General features: G+C 42.7%; 4 protein-coding genes across 6 annotated transcripts in view; all 4 read left to right on the top strand.

Moving 5' to 3' along the window:
* The first annotated feature begins 247 nt into the window (after positions 1–247).
* Positions 248–3490, top strand: LOC118421613. Its single transcript, XM_035828973.1, has 4 exons — positions 248–603; positions 1328–1420; positions 1804–1915; positions 2069–3490. Exons 1-4 carry the CDS (start codon positions 384–386, stop codon positions 2838–2840), a joined length of 1197 nt encoding a protein of 398 aa, XP_035684866.1. The 5' UTR covers positions 248–383; the 3' UTR covers positions 2841–3490.
* A 5356-nt stretch (positions 3491–8846) lies between these two features.
* On the top strand, positions 8847–12008 carry LOC118422059 (RNA-binding protein EWS-like). Of its 3 annotated transcripts, none has more exons than XM_035829569.1 (5): positions 8847–9464; positions 10010–10090; positions 10308–10374; positions 11084–11109; positions 11161–12008. In XM_035829569.1, exons 1-5 carry the CDS (start codon positions 9308–9310, stop codon positions 11559–11561), a joined length of 732 nt encoding a protein of 243 aa, XP_035685462.1. In that variant the 5' UTR covers positions 8847–9307; the 3' UTR covers positions 11562–12008. The 3 variants fall into 3 exon arrangements, with proteins under 3 accessions (XP_035685462.1, XP_035685461.1, XP_035685460.1); XM_035829568.1 differs by having other exon boundaries at positions 8848–9464; positions 11084–11115; positions 11167–12008; XM_035829567.1 differs by having other exon boundaries at positions 8849–9464; positions 11084–12006.
* A 1229-nt stretch (positions 12009–13237) lies between these two features.
* On the top strand, positions 13238–15319 carry LOC118421519. The gene is made up of 3 exons (XM_035828835.1): positions 13238–13912; positions 14448–14549; positions 14866–15319. The coding sequence occupies exons 1-3, from the start codon at positions 13774–13776 to the stop codon at positions 15141–15143; spliced, it is 519 nt and encodes a 172-aa protein (XP_035684728.1). The 5' UTR covers positions 13238–13773; the 3' UTR covers positions 15144–15319.
* Positions 15320–24943: 9624 nt separating this feature from the next.
* Positions 24944–27145, top strand: part of LOC118421833 (uncharacterized protein DDB_G0290685-like) — a 7891-nt gene continuing 5689 nt past the window's right edge. The window contains exon 1 of the mRNA XM_035829334.1: positions 24944–25791. Coding sequence (XP_035685227.1) covers positions 24944–25791 — 848 coding nt within the window. The remainder of the gene's footprint in view (positions 25792–27145) is intronic.

Here is a 27145-nt window from a genome sequence, read left to right as displayed (position 1 = left end):
GCAGTTCGACACACGATTCCACAATAATAAGGGCGATAACTAAGTTACCCCTCTAACAGTTCTTGCTGATGTCCACGTTCTGCTCTACATCCTCTCTAATACGGACACCCTTAGATCCTATTCATTCATGACCTAAAAAGTGATGAAAACGGTATCAAATGTCTCCGGGTTTTGTTTTTGAAGACTGTCAACAAATAAACAAAGACCAGTCAACAAAGCAAAGCAAAAGTATATAAAGACCTCTGGACCATACCCAGACTAGAAAGGGTTTGACTGTGGTGTGGTAAGCTTCATCAACCAAGGGAGAGAGCGAGAGCTGAAAAACGACTTCGGAAGAACAGCTTAGAACAGCGTTTTTTGGTTGTCACTGTCTAAGATCAATCATGATGTTCGGCAAGACGTGGGTTTTTACAGTTGTGGTGATGGTCCTATTGGCGACGTCGGGCACCGAGGGCTTTCGAATTCGCAACCCCAAGTCTAAAAACACTCCGCAGAAATCTACGGTTACGAAGGATCGGCCCACTCAGCAGAAATCGGCGACTGCAATTACAAAGGATCTGCCCATCAATGGTCAAAATTACCGAGAGATGGAAGAATTGAAGGGTAAGGCTCTTTCTGTTTGTATCAGCCCGAGTTAGCACCCACAAAATTGATATCAGATGGTGTATAGGTGGCATGCGTTTGTTTGATTTTGGGGATGGTCTCACTAGATAGCTTTATACAACGCTGCGGTCAGATGTGCGATGGTTAGGTATGACGGGTCGGGCTATACAGATGCAGTTCCCAGACACCAGTAGCATTACAGTCCGTAGCATTGCAAAACCCATGGATCACTGGAAGTCATTATCACAGTATTCCCTTTTCTTTTTAGACATGTCCATTTCGTATAACAATGACCTATTGAGTGATTACCATTTCTGTTTAAGTATAACACCTTTACTATGACAATCCTCATACTACATGGGTCAACAACAGTCTACTACAACAGTCATGCTTTCCAAAGTGACCAATCTAGGATTGATGTGTTCAAAAATGTGTACTTTCCCAGAACCATCGTAGAGTGGAATTTGTCATCACCAAACACAATAGGTGCATCTTCCCTGTATAGTTTTAGAGAACGCTTACAGATAGATGCAGCGCCGCGTATATAGATACAGATACAGATATATACATGTCTTGAATGCTATGTATACCTACTTCAGAACGGTACAGTGTGTTATAGTGCTACTGTCAAGACTGATTTCAGAGACGCCTAACTTTTTACTGCATAACTATGCCGATGTGGAAAACATAAAAACGGTTTATCGTTATGTATTCATTTACACAGCACGAGTTGGAAGCTTGGAGCGCACCGTAGGCAGCATGTCCCGGACCATGGGGCAGATCGGACTCAAGATGAAGGAAACGGAGATCTCTCGTGGTAGGAAATTTTCTCTACCCATTTCTATTAGCTAGCGTGATGTCGTAATCTTTGGGTGAACTTTTGTGCGGTGTATTATCAAACGCCGGATTATTCGTGCTTGCCATCATCACAAATCATTCATGGACCAACAGATAAGATTTGAGCATATTCCCGTTGGTACGAAGGAGCACTGCAAATTGTGCAATATTTGTTCTGTAATTTGTAGCACGAAAGTATATCTTTATGATGGAGAAAGTCAACAAGTAGGCATCCTCTATCAACCTACATTTCTTGCAGTCTTACTCTACTTACTAACTTCTTTCTGATATACGTAACCGATTTCTGTCTTTTTGAGTTTTGTCGTTTTATGTATCGCTTTGTCTTTTACATCTTCTCCAAAGACCGACTCGATCCAGACGATGTGCGCCAAATGCGTGAGAGGTTGGAGACAATGATTCACAGGGTAGACAACTTGGATGAGTGGCGCTCACGGCAAGGTGGTGAAGAAAGCAGGTGAGATTGTTTTCTTCATTCTATTTTATTCAATCTAAGATTCTATGTATTCCATATTGGATATAAATGTAATCAGGAAATACAACAAACAAACAACACTACAGATCACTTTGTACACACTGTTTGGGTGATGTGAAATTATTCTATGTTCAGCAATGCCAACGCCGGCGGCCAATCGAATGACAATGAAGAGCAGCCGGAGGGACCTGTCATCCCGCGCCCCATGCCGGGATTGTTTCCCGGAGGTGAAGAAGACGACCAGGAGCAAGGGGCCGGAGGCACCAGTGAAGGTAGCGACCAAAGTCAAGAGGGTGATCTCACCGAGGATGGGGACGGCGGTAACACAGGTGATGGGCGTCTCCCCCTGTTCCCTAACGTCGGAATTCCTGGACCCAACCCCGGTCCACCGAGTCCACCGGGCGATTTCAACGAGGGTGATGACGGCGACAACACAGGTGTTTCATTCCAGAATGGGCGTCTACCCATATTCCCCCCTAACTTCGGACATGGGGGCGATCTTCCCAACATCATGCCCCAGGTTTTTCCTCCCATCTATGACTCAGAGCATCCTCCCAACCCTGAGCCACAGATCCTTCCCATCCCTGGCCCACAGCATGTTCCCAACCCTGATGGGCCCGAGATCCTTCCTCCCCTCCGTGGCCCAGTGTTTGGCCCCAACCCTGGCCCAGCGGGCGCCAGTGACGGTGGTGATGATAGCGAAGAGGTGGGTGGGATCATTCCGAGTGGTTTCAGTGAGATGCTCGATCGCTTTCGTGGAATGGGTCTAGCTCCACCCCAGTGGCAGCCCGTATACACGGAGGAGGAAGAGGAGCCACAGGAAGAGGAAGAGGAGGCAATCGCACCACTGGAGCCATCCATCCAAATGGGGCGGTCTATGCCTGGTGGTTTTAACTTCCCCGGCTGATGGCTCAGTAGACAGTGAATAAAGATGAATAAAGGGGTGAGTTGAACGAAAACAGCATGGTACCAACAAAGCAACGTAGATTAGAGAAAACAGTTTAAAAATGCAGATTTTCAGCTTAGGATGCCTACCATTTGTGGAGATTTTTTTTGCTAGGGAGACATCAACGCGAGACAATTGGGAAGAAACTAATTACTGTTTGTACAGTTATGAAAATTAGGGTAAAGATCTTGAGATTGTGATAAAAATGGGATTTCACTTCATTCTCTTGTAACTTGTAAAATGTTTAAGTAATGTGAAATTGATTGGGAAACATTAAGGTAATAAAACCTGTGACATTTTTCTGAAAAAAATCCTACTATGAAACAATATGTTACTGGTGACCTAGAATTATAAGCATTCCCCAATAACATGGCTAGACTTGTCAGAAACTATATTGTCATTGGTGAGAAATCTGTGTTTGGTTTGGATTTGGTTTGTAAGCTTTAAGTACGGTGTTTTGATATGCGTAGGTGCCTGTTTGTTGAAATGTGTACACAACTTTGCTTTCTTTTCTTTTCTAAAACGCGCCATCACTCACTGATGGTAACATATGAAATAGTAAATTTGTGATTTTGTTGGCACTGCTTGAAATAAATGACTAACAAGCTTGAGACCAGTGTGCTATCTTTTTCATTAGCCGAACATGCCCCACGCGGCTAATAAGCTTTTCCCTTACGTTGTTTTTGTACCCTGCAGCTGTGGCATACAAGGGCAGAGTGTGCCATTGTTCTACCCAGGAAAAATACGTACTTTTATGTTATGGAACAAACGAACGAAATTCGTTGTTGCCCTTAGAATTAGGTTTCCTTTAAATAGATAAGCACACATGACAGACATGATAAAGATTTTTGTGTTTGTTTCGCAGTTTGCGCTGGTAGGCTGGTAACACTCTAGTTTTATACAATGAATAAAAGGTAGGTCTCAATGGACTGTAAAGGAGACATACAATTTTCTTTAAATGTTGAGGGCTAGCTTCTTAACGTGTTTAACATGTGTTTCCACTTCCTCAAACACGTACCATCCATACCGCGAATCTAGGCGCTCATTTCCATCTGAGTCGAGTGAGAAAAACGGATGTAGTAGACATCTTTACCAATTGTGCAACCAAGGAGATTACTAGGGTTTCTACAAGACCACCACGCGGTTACTTAAGGCCACCTGGATGCTCTTCGCCCCGCTGCAGGGGAACATTTTGCACGTGCCTTTCCTAACGAAATAAGGTTGTTACAAAGGTGTTTGCAGAGTGTTTGCTCAGTTGAAAACGACCAACACAAAAAGAAGTAACAAGATTACAAAGAAAGTTGAGACGAAGTAATCAGGACCATAGAAATGGTTAATTGTTGACTCTGATGGTAAAGTGTTGACTACGTCAATGCCTCAAAACATCTCTAGCCGTTCATGAAGCACGTGCACCGCTTCACATCTGTCATAACAACATGCCTTCTGGTTTTTATTCATAGATAGTTACAAAGTCAAAGGTGCTTAGTCGTGGTAAGGGTTTCCACGATGGTATTTACGTAGAAAAGTATATTTTGTAAGGACATTCAGCAACAGATAGGGAGCGTAGGAGATAAGTCCCTTACACCCCCTCAGGCCCCTCTACACTTTACCAACCACATGTTAAAAACAGCTGCCTGTCCCATGTCAGAGAACTCGGAGGGCGATCTGAGCCGGGAAGCAATAGTTGCCATGCATGGCGGTCGATGTGAATTTTTTTGACACGACTTTTGGTCAAATAAACTACTGCCGGCCACCCGATGTTGATTTTGACAAAGCGGATGGAGGTTTGACAAAAAAGAACACTTCGAATTTCGTCCATGATCTTACATGAAAGAATGCCAAGGCCTCTCAAGAAGTAATATTATCATTGTTGCTTTGTTCTGGTATGTAAACTAATTTTCAGAGTTCAAATTCAAAAGAACGCAGGTACTATAAATACGCGCAGATACCCCGGAACGACGCATTCAGTCAACCCGAGCTGTCAAAGAGCAGCAACACAGAGTAAAGGAATAGGCGATTGGAAAAGTGCAGCAGCAAGAATAGTGGGAGGTTTCAGTAGTTTCCACCAAAGTGCTGCATCCATCGACAATGATTGTCAACAAGGCGCTAATTGTTACCCTTGTGGTAACGTTCCTCATGGCCACGATGGAGGCGAATGGCTTTTCCACCGACCGCTTCCGTTCCAAGATTAAGGAGCTGAAGACTAAGGAGCTGGAGAATCCTGAAGCAACTCAAGACCACGAAGAGATTCAAGAGCTCAAGGGTAAAGCCTGTCCTTGTTTTTGTGGTACAATTTCATGTCGTTGTATTGTTTGACTAAGTTGATGCCTAAACTGCAACGGTTTCTCGCAAAAGTATTGCGCAATATACCTTATAGAATGTAGCTTTTATGTGCGAAGTACTAGCAGAGCGTTCATCACGGGACCTATTTTTCACAGATCGTCTTGCCAGCTTGGAACGCAACGTGGACAACCAGAAACGAATCACGGGACAAATGGGGAAGACGCTGAAAAGGGTAGCAAATCAAGGTAGGTCATTTTCTACGAGTTTCCATTTCTTTGAGCCACTTTGCCATGGGTGTATTTTTTTAAAAATCATGCAAGGATGCAAGGACTGACTTTGTTGCTTTGTGCTAAGAGCAGATTGCCAAAGGTTGTGCTTCTACTTTCTGTATCTTAAATCTTCCAGCCTAACAAGCAGGCGTAATCTCAAACAGCCAATTTTGTTATTTAGTCTATTTTCTCGGGAACAATTAAGCATTAACATACTTTCCATGTGCGTATGTGACTCCTATTTTGATAGAAAGTTTTGAATATTTTCTTTCTGTCGAAAGATGCTACAAGCGAAGACGAGGTGCGTGAAATGCGAGAGTTGATCTTCAATATGGCCAACAATCTGGAAACTCTTCAGGAGGCGTGGCGTGAAGAACGCGAGAACAGGCGACACGGGTAAATACAGTTCCTGTTTTTTATTTAAAAAAAAAAGATGTAATCATGACCCAGAAACATTTTGAATGAAAGCTTGATGCACACTTAAAATATTCTATGAGAGAACATAGTGCCAAATGCCTACACCTACTGTTTTTGCAGCAATGATGAAGTGGAAGGGGCGGAATCGGATGAAGATGAAGTGTTTGAGGGAGAAGTGGGGTTTGGGGAAGAAGTGGAGGAAGAAGAAGGGGCAGAAAGAGAAGGAGGTGAGGAGGGAGAAGAAGAAGAAGATGAGGAGGAAGAAGATGAGGAGGAAGAAGAAGATGAGGAGGAAGAAGATGAGGAGGAAGAAGATGAGGAGGAAGAAGAAGATGAGGAGGAAGAAGAAGATGAGGAGGAAGAAGAGGAAGATGAGGAGGAAGAAGATGAGGAGGAAGAAGAAGATGAGGACGAAGAACATGAGGAGGAAGAAGATGAGGAGGAACAAGAAGATGAGGACGAAGAACATGAGGAGGAAGAAGATGAGGAGGAACAAGAAGATGAGGAGGAAGAAGATGAGGAGGAGGAGGAAGAAGAAGAAGACGAAGAAAGGGGAGGAGGACACGGTCGTCCCGATTGGTCCCGAGACCCTAGGTTTGAGGAAACAGAAGAGGAGTTGGGGAACGATGAAGAAGAAAGGGGAGGAGGACACGTGCAAGGTCGTCCCGATCGGTTCCGAGAAATTTTTCGGGAAATACATGGGGAGATGGAGAACGCCGAAGAGGAAAGGGGAGGAGGACATGGTCGCCCCGAACGGTTCCAAGGCGTTATTGCGGGAATAGAAGAGGAGATGGAGAACCACGAAGAGGAAAGGGGAGGAGTACGCGGACGTCTTGAAGACATGTTCGGGAGCTCCTTTGGGCGTGGACGCGGAAAGTAAACAATGGAAGTAGGTAACGGAAGGACCACAACAACAAACAGCGCAGAAAAAAAATCTCTCCACAAAACGCAAAGGATTAAGCAGAAGCGGTATGTACAATGTAGGTGACCTGAAATTAATGTTTGAAAACGCAAACTACTAGGGTATCCGATCCTGAACAGAACATTTTCTTTCAGAAAAATATATACTCGCCAGAATTGTTATATTGGAAACAATATTTTCCTTACTATCACCTAATACTGTCCACCACTTTCCATCGGTGTTGTACCGCAAAGTTTGCGATCTGAAGTACGTTTGCGATCTGACTGTTCAAAATTTGAGAATGCTGTACTGTGTTCTGCTTCAATTTGATGTGAGCATTGATCACGGTGTTTGCAGAATTTATGCACGTTCTTTTGACGATTGTACACTGTTTGAGTACAGGCACTGCAGTTCCTTTCCTGAAACATGTCACCAATGCAACACTGATAATTCATGATGGCAAAACTTAGAAGCACATGAACTTGTAGCTTGGTTTGGCACAGCGTGAAATAAATATTGAGAAGCATGAAACTACGGGCTCGTCCTTTCTGTGACGCTAGTGATCAGGAAATCCGGCTAGTTAGCTGTTTTGTTCTATGTCCTCTAAGTTTGTTTAATCAGAACTATTGTATGATCACAGATATTTGTATCTGTGATATATATGTATGTCAACTTTCTGTAAGCACAAGGGAAGAAAGCATGATCATTGAAAAAGAAATAACCCCTTCACAATCTTTGTTCTGTATAGCATGATTTAGAACCGCTTCCCTGCTAGCCAGTGCTCAAGCATGCATGGTCATACTTAACATCATGCTTGGAATTGTAAACTACATCCTGGACTTTTAACTGGCATCGTCACATTTCTCTTTGTCAAAACTCGAGAACTAGAGTTAACAAGAGAGAATACACAGCTTTTCATCATCAATTACTTGAACGAAGCGTCGATAACAAAGGCAAAGAGAGCAGGCTTGTTCCATACAGACCACGGAAAGGTAACTTGATTTCCTTGTAATACGTCCAGCGAGATTAAAAAACGTAAGCATACGTCATCTATGAGAACAACAAAAGGTTTGTTTTGAAATCCTATTCTGCGTAACCAAGGCAGTGACGTGAGCGAATCACTTTGTAATTTTGGGAGTAATTGTTTCCTTGATTAAGGATGTCCTTAGCTTGATGAAGTCGTTTATTTGATTATGAGTGATGACGACCGCGCGAGACCCTGTACCAGCCGACAGCGGTGCACGTGACGACAGAGAGAAATGTATGATAAACAAGGGCAAACAAGTGACCGTAGGTAACATACTCTGTGACCTAATTATGGTTTATGTCGGCTGTGGTGGCTTCTGTGGTGTATGACTTGGTGTTTACATCGCATTAATATTTACAGAACACATCACATCAACTTATACCAAAAAGTTACTTAGAAGCTAACATACTTATCACTGACAAATTTAAAACACAGTCTTGTACGCATCAACAGAAAAGCAGCGTCACAATCGAACGACACCAAATGAAAACAGCCATTGCGACAAATACACCTGATCGCAGTTGTTAAACTGCTAGAGGCCCAAACCACTCAAGATACTTGGCATTTGCTGGCAAAGATGGCTGTTCTGTAAAGTGTTACCATTACTATATATCAGCTGTTCCTGATGGCAAAAGTAGTCTCCACATCCGTTTTAAGGCCGTGAGAGGATAGGACAGCGGTTTTCGTTTTTTGTCAATCTAGGGAAGTTAGAGCTCAACACTCTTCTTCCACCGCCTTTTACCTCCCCAACTGAAGTTAGGTACCCATTTTTAGGCTTGGGTGGGGTTAGGAAAGCCGTGATAAGTGACTTTCCCAAGGGCACATTATTTGTAGCATGCACTCTGTAGTAGGCCACGAGATCGCACGATATAGTGAAGCAGTGGAGTAGCTTTCTCTAATATTGGCCAGCTGATAGCGGGAGAACCCCAAACATTTTAAAGAAAAGGTAGGCAATGTCGCAGCGTACATATTTTGGGTCATACAAAATGCGCAACTCGATACCTTATATAAAGAGCCAAGATGAAAACACCAAGAACAAAATTTAGTTCAGATTCCACGACCCCACGAAGCTCCAGCTTTGACAGTAATGAATAAGTTCAATTGTTTTTATTTAAGGGCAACCTCTCTACAAAATTACTCAGTGTGTGGTAATTTCGTAAACGTAGTCGTAATCATTTTTACCAAATAATACGATATCCTGGAATCCCATGGGGATCAAATGAGATATGAATACAGCCAATGAGGTAAAAGCCTACATAAACACCCAAAGGTATTTCCGTTGGAGCAATATACTTAAGACTTACACAAATCTTCCTTTAAGATTAACTCAATGAATCGCCATGGTTCCGCAAGTCACTGGATTAATGTCTTGATCATGCCCTGCCACCACCCAGAGAGTTGGATCAGGATCCGATCACGGTATATATAAACACTGGGAAACTGCAATTCGGCAGATCTGCTCTCCTAGTCGTCTAACCAACAACTCGGGTAAGTGCCTGTCACGGAGAACGAGAAACAGAACACCGTGGCCATGCCGTCCGTGGCGATCCTGCTCTGCATGCTGGCCCTTACCGGCACGGACTGCCTCGCCGCTCCTCAAGGCAGGGACGGTCCGGAGCAGACGGCAGGCGACGACAAACTCCAGACGTTGGAGACGATCATGGATGAGAAAATCGGAGAGATCTCAGGTAAAGGTGCACTCTCACTGCACTTGCGTCAAGCTTGGTTCAGGCTGCGTCACTGTTTTGTTATTCTCTCCGATATTTTTAAAATTTAGATATTGCGTAATACGTTAAAGTATGACTTAGAAGACGACAAAATGTTAAGAAAAATTCTTTATCTCTGAAATTCGTTGAGTATTTTACGAACCCCGCAGTGACGCAAGCATGACACAAGTGCAGTGAGGGTGCACCTTAAGTCTCATACTGGAGAACTGTTAAGCAGTATGTTAGTGGTAACATTGAATATGCGGCTGTGATCATTCTTGTCATATGGTAGACGAACGATTGGATACAAATATTTGATTGTCAGGGTTTGTCTGATTGTATAGTTGTTACATAATTGTAGTTTATGCTCACTTAGTGTAAGTTACGTAAGACCAAACTAAAAAAAATTAGTTAGTTTGATGGACTCATATTTGCCTTTTCTTTGATCGATCAGCGTGGTGTTTTTTGTAGTTGAGAATGGAAATGTAGGCATTAACACATAACCTGTGTATGTCTCTGTTTAATAGAAAGCGTCAACAGGCTGGACAAACAGGTGGCAAACATGACCGACAAGATAAAAGACCTTGAGAAACACGTGGAGGAAGAAGGTAAGAGTTAGAGTAGAATTGTATCTTTACTCGTAGATGGCTGTTTCTGTTCAAACGTATACGTATTTGTGTATGCAAACAAAAACAAGTCAAAGAAAATATTGGACACATTCAAAGCTAAAGAGGCATTTTGCTTCCATTACAGCATCTGTAAAATAATCCATGGTAAAATGAAACAAATACTCGTAATGATATTTTTCTCCTTTGTGTATACTAGATAGTTCGGAAGAAAAGGGCCGCCCAAAAGGTAGACCCCCACACCCAAAGAAGAAATCTAAAGAAAGGTAAGTAAAACCTAGAAACTAGACAGGCATTGTCATAACTTTGTCTCATATGCTAGTCTTGTCAAATTTAACGATTGTAAATCTCTAAAAAGAGAGGACCTGAAAAGAGCTGGCATCCCCCGGGGACAGGTGTAGATGGAAACAATGGCTTATCACTCTGTTTAGAGAATCCACGAAGACATATCCCAACTTCCCCACATTCACAGACGAACAGAAACCCACATTCACAGACGAACAGAAAGCCACTTTTCTCTTGAAATCGCAGAACCCACAGAGTGGAAAAAGGGGAGCTTTTCGTCTCCCTTGGCTTCCAAATAAAGAAGTCAAACCCAAGCTGTTTAGAAATAGCCAACACAAGTATTCGAGTAGAATGTCGTTTATAACTGTTCATTGTCACTTGTATATCTCCTATGTTCAGACCATGTACTTGCAATTAGCCCTCGGGCATGCAAATAAACTTAAGGTCTCATTCTCTCTTAACGTCTTCCCGGATAATCAACGATCAGATATAAGCTGTACGCCTCACAGCGTCGTTCAATCTTACAACAAACGACATGTTCGTGGAAGATGAGTTGTGCAATATCTGTTTATCGATAAGGTCTAACACGTTTGGGGAATCCTTGGTGACCTCTCTGAATAATCTGTCAGCACATCGGTTGATGTACAGTATGGTGCAGTTACATATAGCGTATTCTTCGTTACCTTACAGGGGTGATGACGATGGCCATCCACCACCCCGAGGAGGGCAGGGCGGTCGGGAACGAGGCGGTTTTGGCTATCCGCCACCCCGAGGAGGAGACGGCGGTCGGGAACGAGGCGGTTTTGGCCATCCGCCACCCCGAGGAGGAGAGGGCGGTCGGGAACGGGGCGGGAGGGGAAGAAAGAGCGGCTGGCGCAAAGACAAACCACATTCGGGAGAGGAGGATGCTGACAGCTCAAAAGAAAAGAAAAGCAAAGAGAAGAAAGAAGATGGATCTGGTGACTCCAGCGAGGAACGACGCCGTCCTCCACCCCGAGACTTTCAGTCGATGTGGGGATACCGCAGGGGCCCGCCGCGACAGGAAAGGGGTCCCAGGGGAGGTGGTCGGGGTGGGTGGTCCCGTCAGAGGGGTGGTGACGATGGAAGGGAACAAGGTGGTCGGGATATGCGACAGTTCAGTTTGATGGATTTCCTTAGGAGCATGTAAGAAGCATATACCGCCAGTGGCGAATAATGTCCTTTTCCGTCGAAAGGCAACGAAAAAAAAGTACGGTGTAGTAAATGTTGAGCACTTTGGAGACCTCTTGTTTTAGTTGTATGTAAAACACAATTTAGCACTTCGTGTACCGTTGGTTATTGGACGACACCTATGACCTGGACTGGATGATGGACTTTGATTTAATGTCTACTAATTTGTCTGATTTCCTTGTTGTTTCCAAACACATCAATGTTAGACATGTCAGAAATAAAAAGCACAAATAATGAGATGGAATTGTCGTTGTCTTTATTTACTCTCCACAACACTTTCCAGGTCCGCTATGAAAGCTCGGATGGTTGTGTTTATTGTTGAGATAAAAAGAAGTGCGGTAGCCATCCCGGACAAAACCTGACAAGTTTTAGTCTTGCAGTATTGCTAAAATCCTAAATAACAAATAATGCATATTTGCTGCCGAAATAGCCTTGGTACAACATTTCAATTGATAGGTTTAGCATTGATAATAAAACTGAATGAAAGTGTTTTGAAAGCTTATCGTGTGGAGTATAGCATATCATTCCAAAGTCAGCCATGTGGCAAGAACAGCGTAGAACAGCCAACACGACGTCTTGTATGGAATAGAATATAACATCTCAGAGTTCATTCAAAATGCAAGGCAACGTACCCACAAAGCCTAAAAATAACGGTAAAATGAAAATAAGATGTAGAGAAATATAACGCCAAAAACATAATCACTGTCAAATTTGTGTACATCATCATCATCATCCGGACATGACTCTCTCCCTCCATCCTTCCCTATCCTCTATAGCCTTGGGCAGATCTTCAGCCGAACAGCCAGTATCTTCACATTGTCTTTTGAAGCCTTGCAAACATTGCCGAAACATTTACACCATACACTACTTGTTCGCATCAAAAGGAGTGACCTGATAACTTTGACATGATAAGAGGAATAAAATCTAATGACCATCACATCTCCAACTGGGACCCTCTAGATGCGAATGAGAATGCCGTGGCCTGGTTGTAGTGCATGATGATGATAATCACCAGGGAGACGTCGAGACATTATCTTCAAGCGTCCTGGTACCTAATTATCATATTTATAAGGTACTATTTCTAACATATTCAGGCAAAAAATTTCCCCAACATTTGAAGCGACCGCTATCGTCATTTTGATCACTGACTTACGTTTCATATCATCCTCTCCGTATACAATTTGTACATATTCACATACAATTTGTACATCTTCAATATTACTACTACATCTTCAAACTACATATCAATGGTTACGGATGGAATCATCTATAATCAACTGTTACGCGCTAGAGTATTAATAAAAATCGAGAATTTGTATTAGTTAGTTGGTGTTAGTTCCTTCCCGCGCCTGATGGCGCATAGGGAGGCGCCCACCTCCGTTTCAGTAGCCCTGGGCCACACAATTTTGTGCAATCACTACAGCAGGGGGCTAGTCCACTGGTAGTGGTGTGTGTTCAACTTCCATACTCTTTCCCAAATGCTGAGTGCTAAGCAGAGAAAGCAGCATGTACCATTTTTAAAGTCTTTGGTATGACTCGGCCAGGGATTGAACTCACGACCTACCGTATGCAAGGCGAACACTCTACCCACTCGGCCATTGCACCCGTCTAAAGAGAATTTGTATAGATACGAAAAAAATTTTAAAAAATATGTTGGCTATATCATATCGTGCGAGATGATATTTAACGCAGTGATTTTAATGGAAAGAATGATTGTCTTTAGACTGTTTTGATAGAAAGAATTCAAAATCAAATAAGAATTCAATCGTGAACTTAAAGGATGTTGTTTGAAAGTTCCATGGCAACGAGGAAATGCGTTTACGGCTGAAATCCCACGAGACTCAAACAGGGGTTTAAGCACCACAGTAACAGCAATGTTATACTTAGTCTTAACGTGCTCAAAGGATCTACAGTTTTAATCATAAAATTCTGTCTGATCGAATGAACGAAATTTTCCTCCGAAACACTCCATAATCACTGTACGGCTTTGGGACAGATTAGTAACTATGTGTCCTGAGTACGGTCAAATACCACCCAGAGTGCTGTATCACATCCTTACCACGCTATATAAACATTGCGGAACCAAGTGCTGAGGCAGATCCACACGAAGTTTTCGGCCGGTATTTGTGGAAAAGTTTCCACCCTAAGAAAAACAGCAACAACAGGAGGCCATGGCCATGGTGGTCCCACTTCTTCTTCTGCTGGTTGTGACCGGCTGCCTGGCCGCTCCCTTTGACCTGATGACTAAAGATGATGATCAGTTCCAGAAAGTCGAGAAGATTCTTGATGAGCGAATCGGAGAAATCTCAGGTGAGATCAGCAAAACATTAATGTAATAACCACCTGTCGAAGTAGACAACAGGCCAGCTGATGATACTCGCGCCAAATAGTATTTTGTTTTAACTTCATCACTGCGTGTCACTTGGATGTCACAAATATGATTGGTTGATCAAGAAACAACAGTATTGTCAACGTCTCAACACATGAATCAATGAAGGGCAATCCATAAAAAATAATCGTTGTAATCTTTTCCATTGTAGGTGATTCTAAGCAGTATTTGTATAGGATTATTCAGCAAATACCTAGTCGATCACTTTCCAAAAGATGGTTTAATAGCTTACTTGTATGAAGGAGCAGTTCAATTTCGTCTGGGTGCGGTGCAAGTATTTAACACAGATGCACATTTACCGGGTTTGTTCTGACTGGTATGTACCGTAACTGCAGTTTTCTAGAATCTCGCCATGTACATGGTGCTGTGAAGGGACTGAGGGCTGAGTAGGTCTACTGGATAAGGAGCTTGTTTGTGTGTTTACTATAGTAGTAATATCTTTGTCGCCTTTAACAGCCAGCACGACCAGGCTAGGAAACCAAATGGAGAACATGAAGAACAAGATGAGAAACCTGGAGAAGGAGATGGAAGATCTGAAGAAACAGGTGAAAGGAAAAGGTAAGACTGTTAAATAGTATCTTCTTGATAACCTGCAAAATCCTTAAACAATTTCCAGGTAGGATTTTTCAGTCAATAAGGAATAAGGAATCCAGTCAATAAGCTTTAAAGTGAGCTATCAAATATATAACAAATGTTCTATTGGAGGCAAGTTCAAAGCGCAAGCCAATAGTCTGAGTGTATTGTCGGTTTTGCTAGGACAATGAGGAAAGACAGAAATGAAAAAAAAAGGTTTTAAATATAAATATCATTGACAAATGAAACACGAAAATCAATATATGACGACGTCTAACAGTGAGATTCCTTCCGTCTACAGATGGCTTGAAAGGCCAGAACACAAGCATGGGTGGCAGACCATCGTCTCGGCAGAATCCACCACCGCCGCCACCACCACGTGCACCACACGGCGGAAGGGACTCCCTGGCACAGGTCCCCATTTTTGGAAGGAACTCCCGTCCTGGTCCTGGGTACCCACCAAGGCAGGGGGCCGGGGACATGCGGGGTGGTAACAATGAACAGCAGTCAGATGGTTCCCCTGTCACAAAAGGGTTAAACTTTTTCTCGAGTTTTTTCCCTAGTTTGTTTGGTGGATGAGCTGTCAGTCAATCGATCTTGACCGCCAAATGAAACAAGAATAAACGTGTCTGGTAACATGAAGGCTATGCTGTAGGAAAAGAAAAAAAATCACTGCAGTAAATTCTAATCACGTTCGTTTTCTTCATTTTGTGTGTGTACGTGTGTGCGTCTGTGTGTTCGTATGTATGTGTGTGTTTGTGTCTTTGTGTGTGTAGTGGTGTATGTATGAAAGTGTGTGTGTGTGTGTGTGTGTAGTGGTGTATGTATGAAAGTATGTGTGCGCGCGCGTGTGTGTGTGTATGTGTGTGTTTGTGTGCGTGCTCGCGCATGTGTTTTTTGTGTGTGTATGTGTAAGTGCCTCTATGTGAACATAATAAGTCGACTAGTTAAATCGAAGTTGACCTAGACTGTGAAATGGACTTAAGTATCACACATCACAGTATCACCTCCTTGTAACGCTTCATGTGCTTCACCTGAGCATGTACGAAATAAAACACAATTCAATAAATCCTACCGTATTGTCATTATTTCAACACAACTACAACTCTAAAAATTACGCTAATATACATATTTTAAAGTCTATTAAATGTAGCCTGGTACCCAGCCGTATCATAGCTCCCGATTCTCTTCCGCGGAGAGGACAGAAGGGACTCAGGAGCTATAATACGACTGGATACCAGGCTATATATATTCAACGAGAAAGCATAAGAAAGATACGAGCAATATTTAATGACAATGTCTAGTGTAGTATTTGCAGGAAGTTTTTTTGCGTATTCTGTAACTGATTCAAAGGTCGGCACTCTGGTAGAGAATACTGAGAAATACTTCTATGGTACAATCAAGCCATGGTCTCACGATGTGCAGTCAAATACAGTACCGCTTTTTTACTTTGTTTGCAATTAGCTTTCGGGCTGGTCGCGCGTATATATCTTTATTCATATCATAATCTAAATCAGTCAATGATACTTCTTGTTATTTCCACTTGAAGCCCCTGTAATAAGCGGTGTTAACGTGCAAACAACCCTTGTCGAATGTTCATATGAAAGATAACTGATAAAGATAGATGAGTGCATTCTGTGCTATTCTAGACTTTCAGGCCGTAAACACCACGTAAACAATTCCCATAAGGACGACAGAAGTGACAATCAGGTACTAGCTGGTTTAAGATATCACTTCCAGAACGATTTTGATGTGAGATAACAAGGAACCTAAAGTCTTTGATCTCCCAAATTCTGCCAAATCTTAAATCATTGCTAAATGTTCCCCAATAACAGCATGTACAGAATAATTGATCTATGTAGTCCAACAAATTCACTGCCGAGGTAGAAGTTCTGCCGTCGTAAGAAAACATTTAGGCCATATTAACAAAAACGTCTTGCTGATTCTGAATGCATATTCATTTCTAGAGTCAGGCTGTTTGTGACGCCATTATTTTGTTCTCACAGCTCACACAAGAGGCCAATACATGATGTAAAATATGATTAAGAAATGCCAAAAATGTAAATGTAATGATATCTAAGGAGATCAAGGGATTTTAATCACATTCCTTTGCAATTTATCATTACAATTTGAATACAGCAATTTATGAGAGAAAGGCTACAACATTTTACCGAAATTAATATCGCTATAGCAATATCCAAGCACCAGGATATCATAAGAAAGCGTGAGAACCAAACTGCGTAGACTGCTGATGGCTTGGGCAGTCGTCTGATAAGGCGCTAAAGATTAGCTTTTTTTGGGAGCCAACTATGCCATATTGTTCTTGAGAACAAAGCGTGCATTTGTGCTACCTTGATGATGCAGTAGTCATCATGATCCATTAATCACCACAACTTAATAAGGCCTTGTCGTTAACGCGGCCAGCGAACAGTCATTGGAACTTATCACGTTCATATGACGGTATATAAACTTTGGACAGCTCACACGGAGGGAGATACGACCGGTTAGCTGGTCGATAGAAGTCTGTTCGGTGAGAAGGAGGAACAGAAAACTGTGACCATGAGGTCCATCCCAATACTACTCGTCCTGCTGGTGTTGGTAGAGACGGGCTACCCAGCAATACTCCCGACGGAAGGACGCCTCTTGAAGACAACGCTAGATGACGAGGCAGCAATGCCCCCGACGGAAGGACGCCTCTCGAAGACAACGCTAGATGACGAGGCAGCAATGCCCCCGACGGAAGAACGGCTCTCAAAGACAACGCCAGATGACGACAAGTTGCGGACACTGCAGACAAGTCTCATCAATGAGCGATTCGATGAAATCACTGGTAGGTCTCAGACAGTTTGAGAGATATTTGTTGCTGAGATCACGAGACAAATCATCAACATCCTTCTTCTACACTGCAGAGACAGCATCCAAAGTTAATATAGTTTAAGAAAGGCTGATGTTAATTTATTGGCACATCTTTATGTGTACAGTTTGATTTGTCTTTGATTATTTAGGCGCACAAGACTTTAAAAAAATCATGTCACAGATATTGTGCCGCCTGTTGTAAAGCTACTTCTTATATCTCCAACAGAAAACATGACGCGGCTGAGCAAACGCATGGATGATGTAGTCAGCAAAGTGACGAAGCTGGAAAGGAAAGAAAAGAAACGCAGCAACGTGGACAAGTTGATGGGGAAGAAAGAGAAGAAAGAGAAGAAAGGTAAAACTTTTAGTACCACTTAGACATGTTGTCAAATTGTATATATAAACATTTTGAAGTATAAGAAAGGGATTAAAAAAAATTACATGCTTTCTCTTATGTTTACAGATAGCCCGGAAAAGAAAGAAAGAGGAAAAACGACATTTTCCAGATTGAAGAGACCCAAGGAAAGGTTTGTTATTCTTACAAACCGCTGTATATATACTCAACATTGTGACTGGTCAGGTGTTGCCTCAGCAGTGGTTCCACTTTTCAGCTCTCAGCTGGAAAAGTAACGAACAAAGCTGTACTTTTGTTGTGTTTCCATGAAGATAACTATTACCTAGTCTCCAATCAGTGGTTTGGTCGTGGAGACAGTAGTGGTCGGTACGCTGCCATGGTAAAATTCCCGACCACTACTATTCCTGCGAACCAAACACTGCTTGGAGAATAACTATTACAAAATACAACGTATCGGTACAGGGGGCCGTTTTTTCCGTATCCTCAAAGGATACAACCATATACGGGTGGACACGAATGGTATCTCGTCTCCGCCCGTAATATGGCCGTATCTCTTAAGGATACGGAAAAATAACGGCCCAGGTTTGACATATCCGTACCCATAAATGTTTAGTGCTGACACAAATCAGATATGCATTGTTGATCTCCACAGACTACTAGCACATCATCGGAAAGGAACCTTGTATGGAAAAGAAGGCCAGCCAAAAGGAGGGAGAGGGTGGATGATGAGCAGGGCCAACTTCTCTAGAAACAGAAAATTCGGTTCCCGCAAGACTACCCTCATCCCGGACAAAAGCGGTGAACGGGGGCTCAGAAACGGGAAAGGCAATCGTTCGGGTAAACAAAGTGGATTGGCGTCATTTAGAACAGAGCATGCAGTTAATTTGTCTTTGATTGTGTTGGACGCACAGGATTTTTGTTATGTCACAAATATTGCAACTGTTGTAGCCACTTCTTTTATCTCCAACAGAAAACATGACGGCTGGCGTGGTCAGCAAGGTGAGGACGCTGGAAGGGAACGGAAAGAAACGCAGCAACGTGGAAAAGTTGATGGGGAAAAAAGAGAAGAAAGGTAAACTTTTATTACCACCTGGACATGCTATGTTGTCAAATTGTATATATAAATATTTTAAGGATTAAGAAAGAGATTTAAAGATTGCATGCTCCTCATATGTTTACAGATAGTCCGGAAGGGAAGGAAAGAGGCAGAAAGATATTTTCCACATTGAAGATACCCAAGGAAAGGTATGTTATTCTTACACTGTTGCTCCTAAACTGCTTAATGTTATGCTTACAAACCACTGTATACTCAACACAGTGACAGATAAGGTTTTGCATCAGCAGTGGGTATACCTTTCAGCTCTCAGCTACATATAAAGTGCTTGGGAAAGTAACGAACAAATCTGGCACAATAAGAGTTTATATGCTTTACATTCTATATGTAAACACACAAGTCATGTGCAGCAGTACTCTTTATGTATTCACGATAAAGCTTGGCTCGTTTTCCGTCTTTGGCTATCATCCACTGATGTTATCTTTTGTTACACATAAAATCTAATATCAACTTGCAACAAGACATTATTATGAATACGAAAGTCGCTGTATTTTTGCTGTGTTCACATGAAGATTACTAATACTCATTCCCCAGCGGTTGGATCGCGGAGATAGCAGTGTTACGGATTTTTCGGCCGGCTCGCTCCCCCTGTAGAAAACCCAACCACTCCTATCTCCGCGACCCAAACCCTGCTTGGAGAATAACTATTACCAAAGGCAACGTTTCGGTACAGTAAGGAACAAAATGTTTACCGCTGACACGTAAGCACAGATCAAATGTGTATTGTTGACATCCACAGACTGCACAATCGTCAGGGCGCTTTGAAAGGACAAGAAAGGCAGACAAGAGTCGGTAGTGGATGGAGGGCTAGGGCCGTGATCTCTGGAAACAGGAAACTCGGTTCCCGCAAGGACGTTGACTTCATCCCGGACAAAAGCGATGAACGGAGGCTCGGTGACGATGGCGCGATAGGAAACGAGAGAGGCAATCTTTCACGTAAACGAATCAAATTTGCATGGTTGAGGAACAGGTCTGAGGGAAAGAATCGGGGAAAAGGGGGATTCCAACCATTCCGGGGGAAACAAACCGAGGGGAGGGGGATGGATGAAGCAGGAGGAACAAGAGGAGTTTAGCGAGGATGGCAGTGAGAATCGGAGAAGTAGCTGAGGTTTCTGGACCCGGAATATTATTTTCACGCATTGATTATTAGTTTTGTGCAGAAAGATCTTCAAATGTTGTTCTGGTCAGCTTGTTCCCGAAGATCTTGACAGGCAATGACAACTAGCACCGCATTAAGGATATTTCACTCAAATTGTACCGAAACGAGATATCATTAGTTACACGGCTATTGAACACCATAGGTTCCCTTCGTTTCAACGCAGCATTTTCCAATAACTTCCTACCTTAGTCGTATAGGGAAATACGTTTAATAGTCATCAAAAGAACTGTGTGTGTGTGTTTATGTTCGTATTTTGTGTGCAATCGGAGGACTGATTTGGACCGGAAAATGGACATTGAATTTACAGGCTAAGTGTCGTAACGTTCTTTAGAACCATGCAGTGAATGCTTCATCTTTTAAAAAATGTGTAATTCACACCAGGGTCACAAGTAAACTGTGAAAATGACACATTGTCTTTGTCATCTTTTATCTCGAGTACAAGTGCATGCTTGTGTTTTATAAGATTGTTAAAACGCTACATGTATATATGAATGAACGAATGAATGAATGAATGAACTTTATCGCTCGACAATTGTACAGTATACAAAGTATGGTAACAACTACTAAGCTACATACAGATACAAAACATCAAAATATTATCAGTAAGATTATAAGGTTTATAGAACAGTCGTGTGTGGATGATCTGTAACCAACTCTGAGGTCTCAAAGAATATGAAGCTCACCAGAAAAGGTTTCACCATTGGTAAAAACTGCGCACCTAAAAGGCCATGCACCGGTTGAAAGAAGCTTAAGCGAATGAATATTATTTAATCAAGGCCGGAATCTTTACGCTTATTAATTAGATGCATACTTTTCTACCTACACAAGATGCATCATGATGAAAACGACCGCTATTGTAATAGTCAGCTGCAGATTAAATAGACAGCGATTGATAATTTTGTATGTCTTTATAATTTTAAACGATTACTTTTACTCTTCCATGAGGAAGAAACTGTGATAGCTGAAATCACATATAGATTTTATATATATATATTTTTTATATCAATGTTTCCTAACATGAGTAAAACATAGTGATGTGTTCATGATGCAACACAACACTGCATGGGTAGAGCAAATTCACCAGTCCGGTACCGGTCTTAGGCCCCCATTCCACCAGGGCGGCGCTATCACGGCGTTGGCAAATATGCCCATCGCGGCGAGAGCCAATCGGGATTGCCAAGGTCGCCATGGGAGCGCCTTGAGAGCGCGGTGGGAGTGCCATCGCAGCGAGAGCGCTATCACCTCGCCGATGGTATGGACGAGGAATGGGGTATTACATGTACGCAGCTTGTTCCCATCCTGCACGTAATTGTTACGTCTTGAGGTGGTTTGATGGTTATTTCACCTGTTGAAATAATAAAAAGAGCCTCCCCGTCCAAAACAGGCGCAACGTTGAGGCATCAGTCATGGAAGATTCCGTCGTCACTAAAACCTCATACCTCATTTGCGGAAAGGCCACCTTGAAAGTCAGATTGCTTTATCTGTCTGAAGATAGCAATGATTGGTGTTTAGATAACTAATCCTATAGTTAGAAAACTGTTGACTGTATTGTACAGAAGACGTGTTGCGGCTTTTTGATTTTCCACGTTTTTTTAAGTATCTTTTCCTTCACGACCAAGGTCACGAGCGGGCTATGGCGCTCCTTTTACTTGTGTCATTACTCTCATCACTGCTCTGTATAAAAAAAATGTCATACAAGTCTGTCACTCTTCCCAGTGCAAGAACTGTGAACAAAACATGAAAGGAATCCCACGGGAAAGTCAGATGAAATTTCCAATTTTTCTACAAGAACAATACAATAACATATGAATTAGTGCATCAATTCATGTGGCCTTGGACTCCCCACATAGTTCAAACGACAAGCTTTTAATTCCATTTACGTGAACTTAGACGAAGGCCAAAATGGATGCCAAATATCTTTATCCAGTTACACCAATGACGTAGTTCAATGTTATTTTGCATATCGCCAAAGATGAAAGTTACTTCTCATGACCTTAAAGGCTAACTCAATGTCCTGTTGGGGCCACACAAGCAGTAACTGCAGATCGTATTCTAGCTGTTGGTATACGTAAGCAAATGATATACCCTTGGATAGTATTTAAAAGTGCGATCACAAATTTGGTTTCATCTTGATCTGAACTACTTACAGAGAAACTTGACTCATACGTGATGGTTCGTCCCTACATCCTACGGGGTGTGCTTTGTGGGCTTCTCCTCTGTGCAGTTGTATCTCTGGGAGAATCTGCTCCTCATCCATACCAGCAGGACATCCCATCCAAGAGCAAACTCTTGACGATAGAAGACAACGTGGAAGATGACGATGGTCAACAGGAGGAAATACAAGGTGTGTCCTCAACGCTATAAGTAATTCTGTTAATTTCAGTGCGTAAAGTTTTATTTTGTTTCAGGTAAAAGTATATTACCTTCTCAATGTCTTATCAAACTCTTTATATACATATTAGTTCTGTCAAATGTCATGATTCTTTCAGGTAAATGTTATGTATTTGAATATTGGAATACATGTTGATTTATCTGGTTTCATTTCATTTGTTTCCTATTTTCAAAAATTAGAATCTATTATAGCTCAACGACAAAATAAGATTCAGAAGCACATTGGGAAGTGAGGTAGACTACATATTGTCCTATCGAGTTAAATCCCATTATTTTTCTGTACAATGGTAGGGTTACTCACGACGTTTTATGATCAGTCTTTCGTGTTCAGATTTTAGGTTTCAGTTTTAATGTTACTCATGTGTGCCATGTGTTACTCATGTTATTCATTGACAATAAAAAGAATGATTTTGAAAAAGAAAACCTCTTTATATCATTGTTTTGTGAACAGTGTATTCGTGTGAGTGAGCATTCCACATACTTTTCTTTTCTTCAACAGATCAGCTCCTGAGGGAGCTCCTCGAAACCCCATTGTCTGAGCTGGATAGCGACGTGCTATCCAGGTTCGTGCCTTTTGTATTCATTTGCAAACGTAACATGCATTGAGATCTTCCTTTCTTTCATTCTCTTCGCCAAGAAGAGTATGAGATTGCTTGACTTGGGTCTGTATGTAGGTCAACAGCATATAACTCGAGAAATTGTGGATGGAACTTTGTGATTTTTGGTAGGTGTGTAGCAGTTGTCGAAAGGAATGCCAAGTTTGAAAACGGTTTACCTGGCGTTTTCCTACGGTACTGCAGCGAGCTTGGTATGTTTTTTGCGGTTTGTTTTTGGCAGCATAAGTCAAAATCTAGCTGGGCGATTTTCACGAAACTTGGTAGGTGTGTAGCGGTTTTGGAGAGGAAGGTCAAGTGCGAAAATGGTTTACCTGGCTCTTACCTATGGTGCTGTAGCGGGATTTGTATGTAAGTGCGTTTGTCTGTAAGCAAGATAACTCGAGAACCCTTGAATGGATCCTGATTATATTTGTTAGGTGGATTGGGGTTAGGAAAACGAAGGTCAAGTTCGATAATGGGCACCCTAGTGGCTGCCTAAGGTACTGCAGCAAAACTTTTAATTTTGGCACTTCGTGTTCTGGACATGCTGTGGTCATGATTTTTGAGTGGTAGATAGCCCTTGAGACAGAGAGTAAGTGCTGTGAGTTTGGACCCCCTAGCGGCTTTTTGGGAACTGCAGGCACCGATTTCCATTCAAACTTTGGACGAGGATAACTTGACAACGTGTAAACAGATCATCAGGATTTTCGGTATGTAGATAGAATGAGTGATGACTTATACAATGTAATACTAATTATGCAAATTAGTAGCTTATTTGCATAATTAATGAGGAAAGTTCATAAATCCATGCCAACAGCATATAACTCAAGAAGCTGTGTATGGATTTTCATGATATTTAGTATTTAAGTAGCGGCTGCGGAAAGGAAGGTTGTGTTTGAAAATAGTTGACGTAGCATTTTCCGTTAGGACGGTAGCAGGCCGAGTCTGTGCGTCCTTTTGTTTGTGGAATGCATAACTCGAGAAGCCTTGAAAAAATCCTGATGATATTTGGTAGGTGGGTAGGGGTCAGGAAAACGAAGATAAATTATGATAGTGGGCCCCCTAGCGGCTTCCTAAGGTACTGCAGCAAAACTTATTAACAGAAATAAACTGTGCTCTATATATCTCATTTTGACCTATATCTATGGACACAGCTGTTATACAGATGGTTTGCTGGAGGACGCCCTTACACTGGGGACAAAGTCTAAATTGACAAGCATGAAATTCTGATTGACCAGGGATGCTACCAGGTCATATGTCAGGTCACAGTCTGGTTTTGGTAATGTTTGTGTGTTTGTGAGGAACAATAAGACCTTAAAGTCTTAAATAAAGGCATGATTATTTGGCGAAGAGATGGGTTCGTTGAACTCTAGTTTTTCTTGCAATTACTTTCTTCACCAATGGTTATGGCGGTTTAAGTATTCAAAAAATGTTTACTGACACATTTGTTTTCTGATAATACTAACTGAATTGTAAGTCCGATTCATTGAAATTGATTCTGTGAAAACAAAACAATACCTTTTCATTTTTCCAAACAGTCTGGGTCTAGATTCAGCCATCTCTGACCTTGAAGAAGATGACGCAGAACCATCAGATGACGTAGACGACCACGATGAAGACCAGGCAAACGAATCTCCAGAAGACGAATGGCGCGGCGGAGCAGGCAGAAGAAAGGGTATGGAGAAGGCCAAGGCTGCAAGGCGACAGAGAGGGAACGGTCGAGGGAAAGGAAACACGAAGCGTGGAGGACATGGTCCTGAAGGTCTCACGGGAGACAATGGAGAACTGAGAAGTTACGGGAATGAGAAGGACGAAGGCTACAATAAGAGGGGTGGACCAGGTGGTCGAGGGCGAGGCAAGGGCCGTTTCAAAAATGGCGGTGGGGGTATGAAGGGGGGTGAGCAATATATGGAGGAACCCGAAGAAGGAGATGAATCAGAGGAAGCCGAGGAGGAGGATGGTCCATTTAACGGAGGTGGAGGAGGGCGGGGCCAAGGGGGACAGAAGGGTAAAGGAGGGCGTGGCCAAGGTGGACAGAAAGGGAAAGGAGGGCGTGGGCAAGGGGGATCCAAGGGCAAAGGAGGACGTGGCCAAGGGGGTCCAAAGGGCAAAGGTGAACCAGGCCAGAGGGGTCCCAACCGTGATCAAGTCGGTTCCAGGGGCAGAGGACGTCGTCCAGGGGGATCAAAGGGCAGAGGAGGCCCAGGCCAGACAGGTCCAAAGGGTGGACAAAACCGTAGCCAGGTAGGTTCCATGAGCCAAGGAGGTCAAGGGGGTCCTAAAGATAAAGGAGGACGGGGGCGTGGAAAACAGCGCACCATGGGTCAAGGGGGGCATGGTCAATCAGGTTCCATGGGCCAAGGGGGACGTGGTAAAGGAGATACTATGGCCCAGGGGGGACGTGGTAAAGGAGGCCCCATGGGCCAGGGGGGACGTGGTAAAGGCGGCCCCATGGGCCAGGGGGGACGTGGTAAAGGAGGTTCCATGGCCCAGGGTGGACGTGGAAAAACAGGTTCCATTGGCCAGGGGGGAGGTGAAAAAGCAGGTTCCGTGGGCCAGTGGGAACGTGGTCAGGAAGGTTCCATAGGCCAGGAGGAACGTGGTAAAGGACGTTCCATGGCCCAGGGGGGACGCGGTAAAGGAGGCCCCAGGGGCCAAGGGGGACGTGGTAAAGGAGGTCCCAGAGGCCAAGGGGGGCGTGGTAAAGGAGGTCCCAGGGGCCAGGGGGGGCGTGGTAAAGGAGGTCCCAGGGGGACGTGGTAAAGCAGGTTCCATGGGCGAATGAGGCTAAATCGAAGAAGGTACTTTTGTACCAACAGGAAACATCATTTGATGAGAACGACCGATACTGACTAGGACACCTGCGGTTTCAAGAATATCTTACTTGCACCATATGGTCTACAACAGAATTAGAAATAAAAACTGAAAATGCAATACATTACTTGTGCGTGTGCATAATATGTTTGTGTTATACAATGCGATGGATTTAGACTAGGGTGAGCATATGAATGATAGAAAATATCAGTTTTGTAGCATGATCAAATTCAATAAAGACCTAGCGTGTGATATATAGCTATAATACAAGAAAGCTTATTTGCAAGTTCATGTCCGGAGGCTGATAGCAAGGACACAGCTAGTAGACATACATGTGACAATTGTAAAAAGAGGTCCCTCGAATCCAAGTGTTGACCACTTCTAAACGGGTTGGGTTGACAATACATGCAATGGCTTCTCTCTAGTTTGCCAAGACGTTGGGAACGTCAGGCAACATATATAACCAAAATATGTAGAGAGGTGACATAGCACAATATAACTGTTATATGACAGATATAGAAAGCATAATAAGAAAAATAAAACATAAGATTTAATTAAACAAAATTTAGCTGTAGAAGGAATAACCAACTTTCATTTTAGATATCACAGCAATGAAACGCATTTTGCAAAAAACCAACAACACAAAGGTATCAAAAGTGATAAAGCTGACATGAAGATACGGTTTCTAATCAAATGATAAACAGGGAAAGTCCACAAAGACTACGTGTCATGATACGCTGGCGAACAAGCTGATATAGTACGGAGTAAGAAGGGATGTGATTTGCACACAGGTAGATGGATACAGGTTTAGCGAGTTGAACAATTGCCCAGCAAGTAGTAACACTTGCAGAGAGGGAGTGAGATGGGCAGACAAAGTGATAGAAGACAAGGAGGTCGGAGAGGGAAGCGAAGTAAACTTTACTGTTACAGATCTCAAACCACAAACGGGAAGAAATCAATGAGAAAGAGACAGAGAGAGAGAGAGAGTGTGTGTGTGTGGGGGGGGGGGGGGTGAGAAAGAGATATGAGCTCGTTGCTCGCTGAGTGTCCTCTCATGGAAATGCTCAGGACAAGGGTTGTAATTAGATTTGATTATTGCCACTCTAAATTGTTTTCCAAAAGATCAAAGAGAGCATAGAATTTGACCACCAGTGTTCTTAATAGAGATTTATGTACAAGGACAACGTTACGAGCGTGATGTTGGCTTAACTGTATTTAAGTCTTTGTATCGTAGGCAATTCAAATTTGTCTTCGTCAGTTCACGGGCACAACCTCAAATTGAATCTTACTTGATTC

Source organism: Branchiostoma floridae, chromosome 8 (assembly GCF_000003815.2).
Source record: "Branchiostoma floridae strain S238N-H82 chromosome 8, Bfl_VNyyK, whole genome shotgun sequence".
NCBI lineage: Eukaryota > Metazoa > Chordata > Leptocardii > Amphioxiformes > Branchiostomatidae > Branchiostoma > Branchiostoma floridae.
Note: the sequence above shows the minus strand (reverse complement) of the source record. Positions and strands in the feature narration are given on the sequence as shown.

What these genes read in the sequence shown, in the direction of transcription:
- LOC118421613 (XM_035828973.1), top strand. Translation starts at nt 384, where the DNA reads ATGATGTTCGGCAAGACGTGGGTTTTTACAGTTGTGGTGATGGTCCTA. An exon ending in AGAGATGGAAGAATTGAAGG is followed by an intron (nt 604 to 1,327) that starts GTAAGGCTCTTT and finishes TCATTTACACAG; the next exon opens with CACGAGTTGGAAGCTTGGAG. An exon ending in GGAAACGGAGATCTCTCGTG is followed by an intron (nt 1,421 to 1,803) that starts GTAGGAAATTTT and finishes TCTTCTCCAAAG; the next exon opens with ACCGACTCGATCCAGACGAT.
- LOC118422059 (XM_035829567.1), top strand. Translation starts at nt 9,308, where the DNA reads ATGCCGTCCGTGGCGATCCTGCTCTGCATGCTGGCCCTTACCGGCACG. An exon ending in GAAAATCGGAGAGATCTCAG is followed by an intron (nt 9,465 to 10,009) that starts GTAAAGGTGCAC and finishes TCTGTTTAATAG; the next exon opens with AAAGCGTCAACAGGCTGGAC. An exon ending in GAAACACGTGGAGGAAGAAG is followed by an intron (nt 10,091 to 10,307) that starts GTAAGAGTTAGA and finishes TGTGTATACTAG; the next exon opens with ATAGTTCGGAAGAAAAGGGC.
- LOC118421519 (XM_035828835.1), top strand. Translation starts at nt 13,774, where the DNA reads ATGGCCATGGTGGTCCCACTTCTTCTTCTGCTGGTTGTGACCGGCTGC. An exon ending in GCGAATCGGAGAAATCTCAG is followed by an intron (nt 13,913 to 14,447) that starts GTGAGATCAGCA and finishes CGCCTTTAACAG; the next exon opens with CCAGCACGACCAGGCTAGGA. An exon ending in GAAACAGGTGAAAGGAAAAG is followed by an intron (nt 14,550 to 14,865) that starts GTAAGACTGTTA and finishes TTCCGTCTACAG; the next exon opens with ATGGCTTGAAAGGCCAGAAC.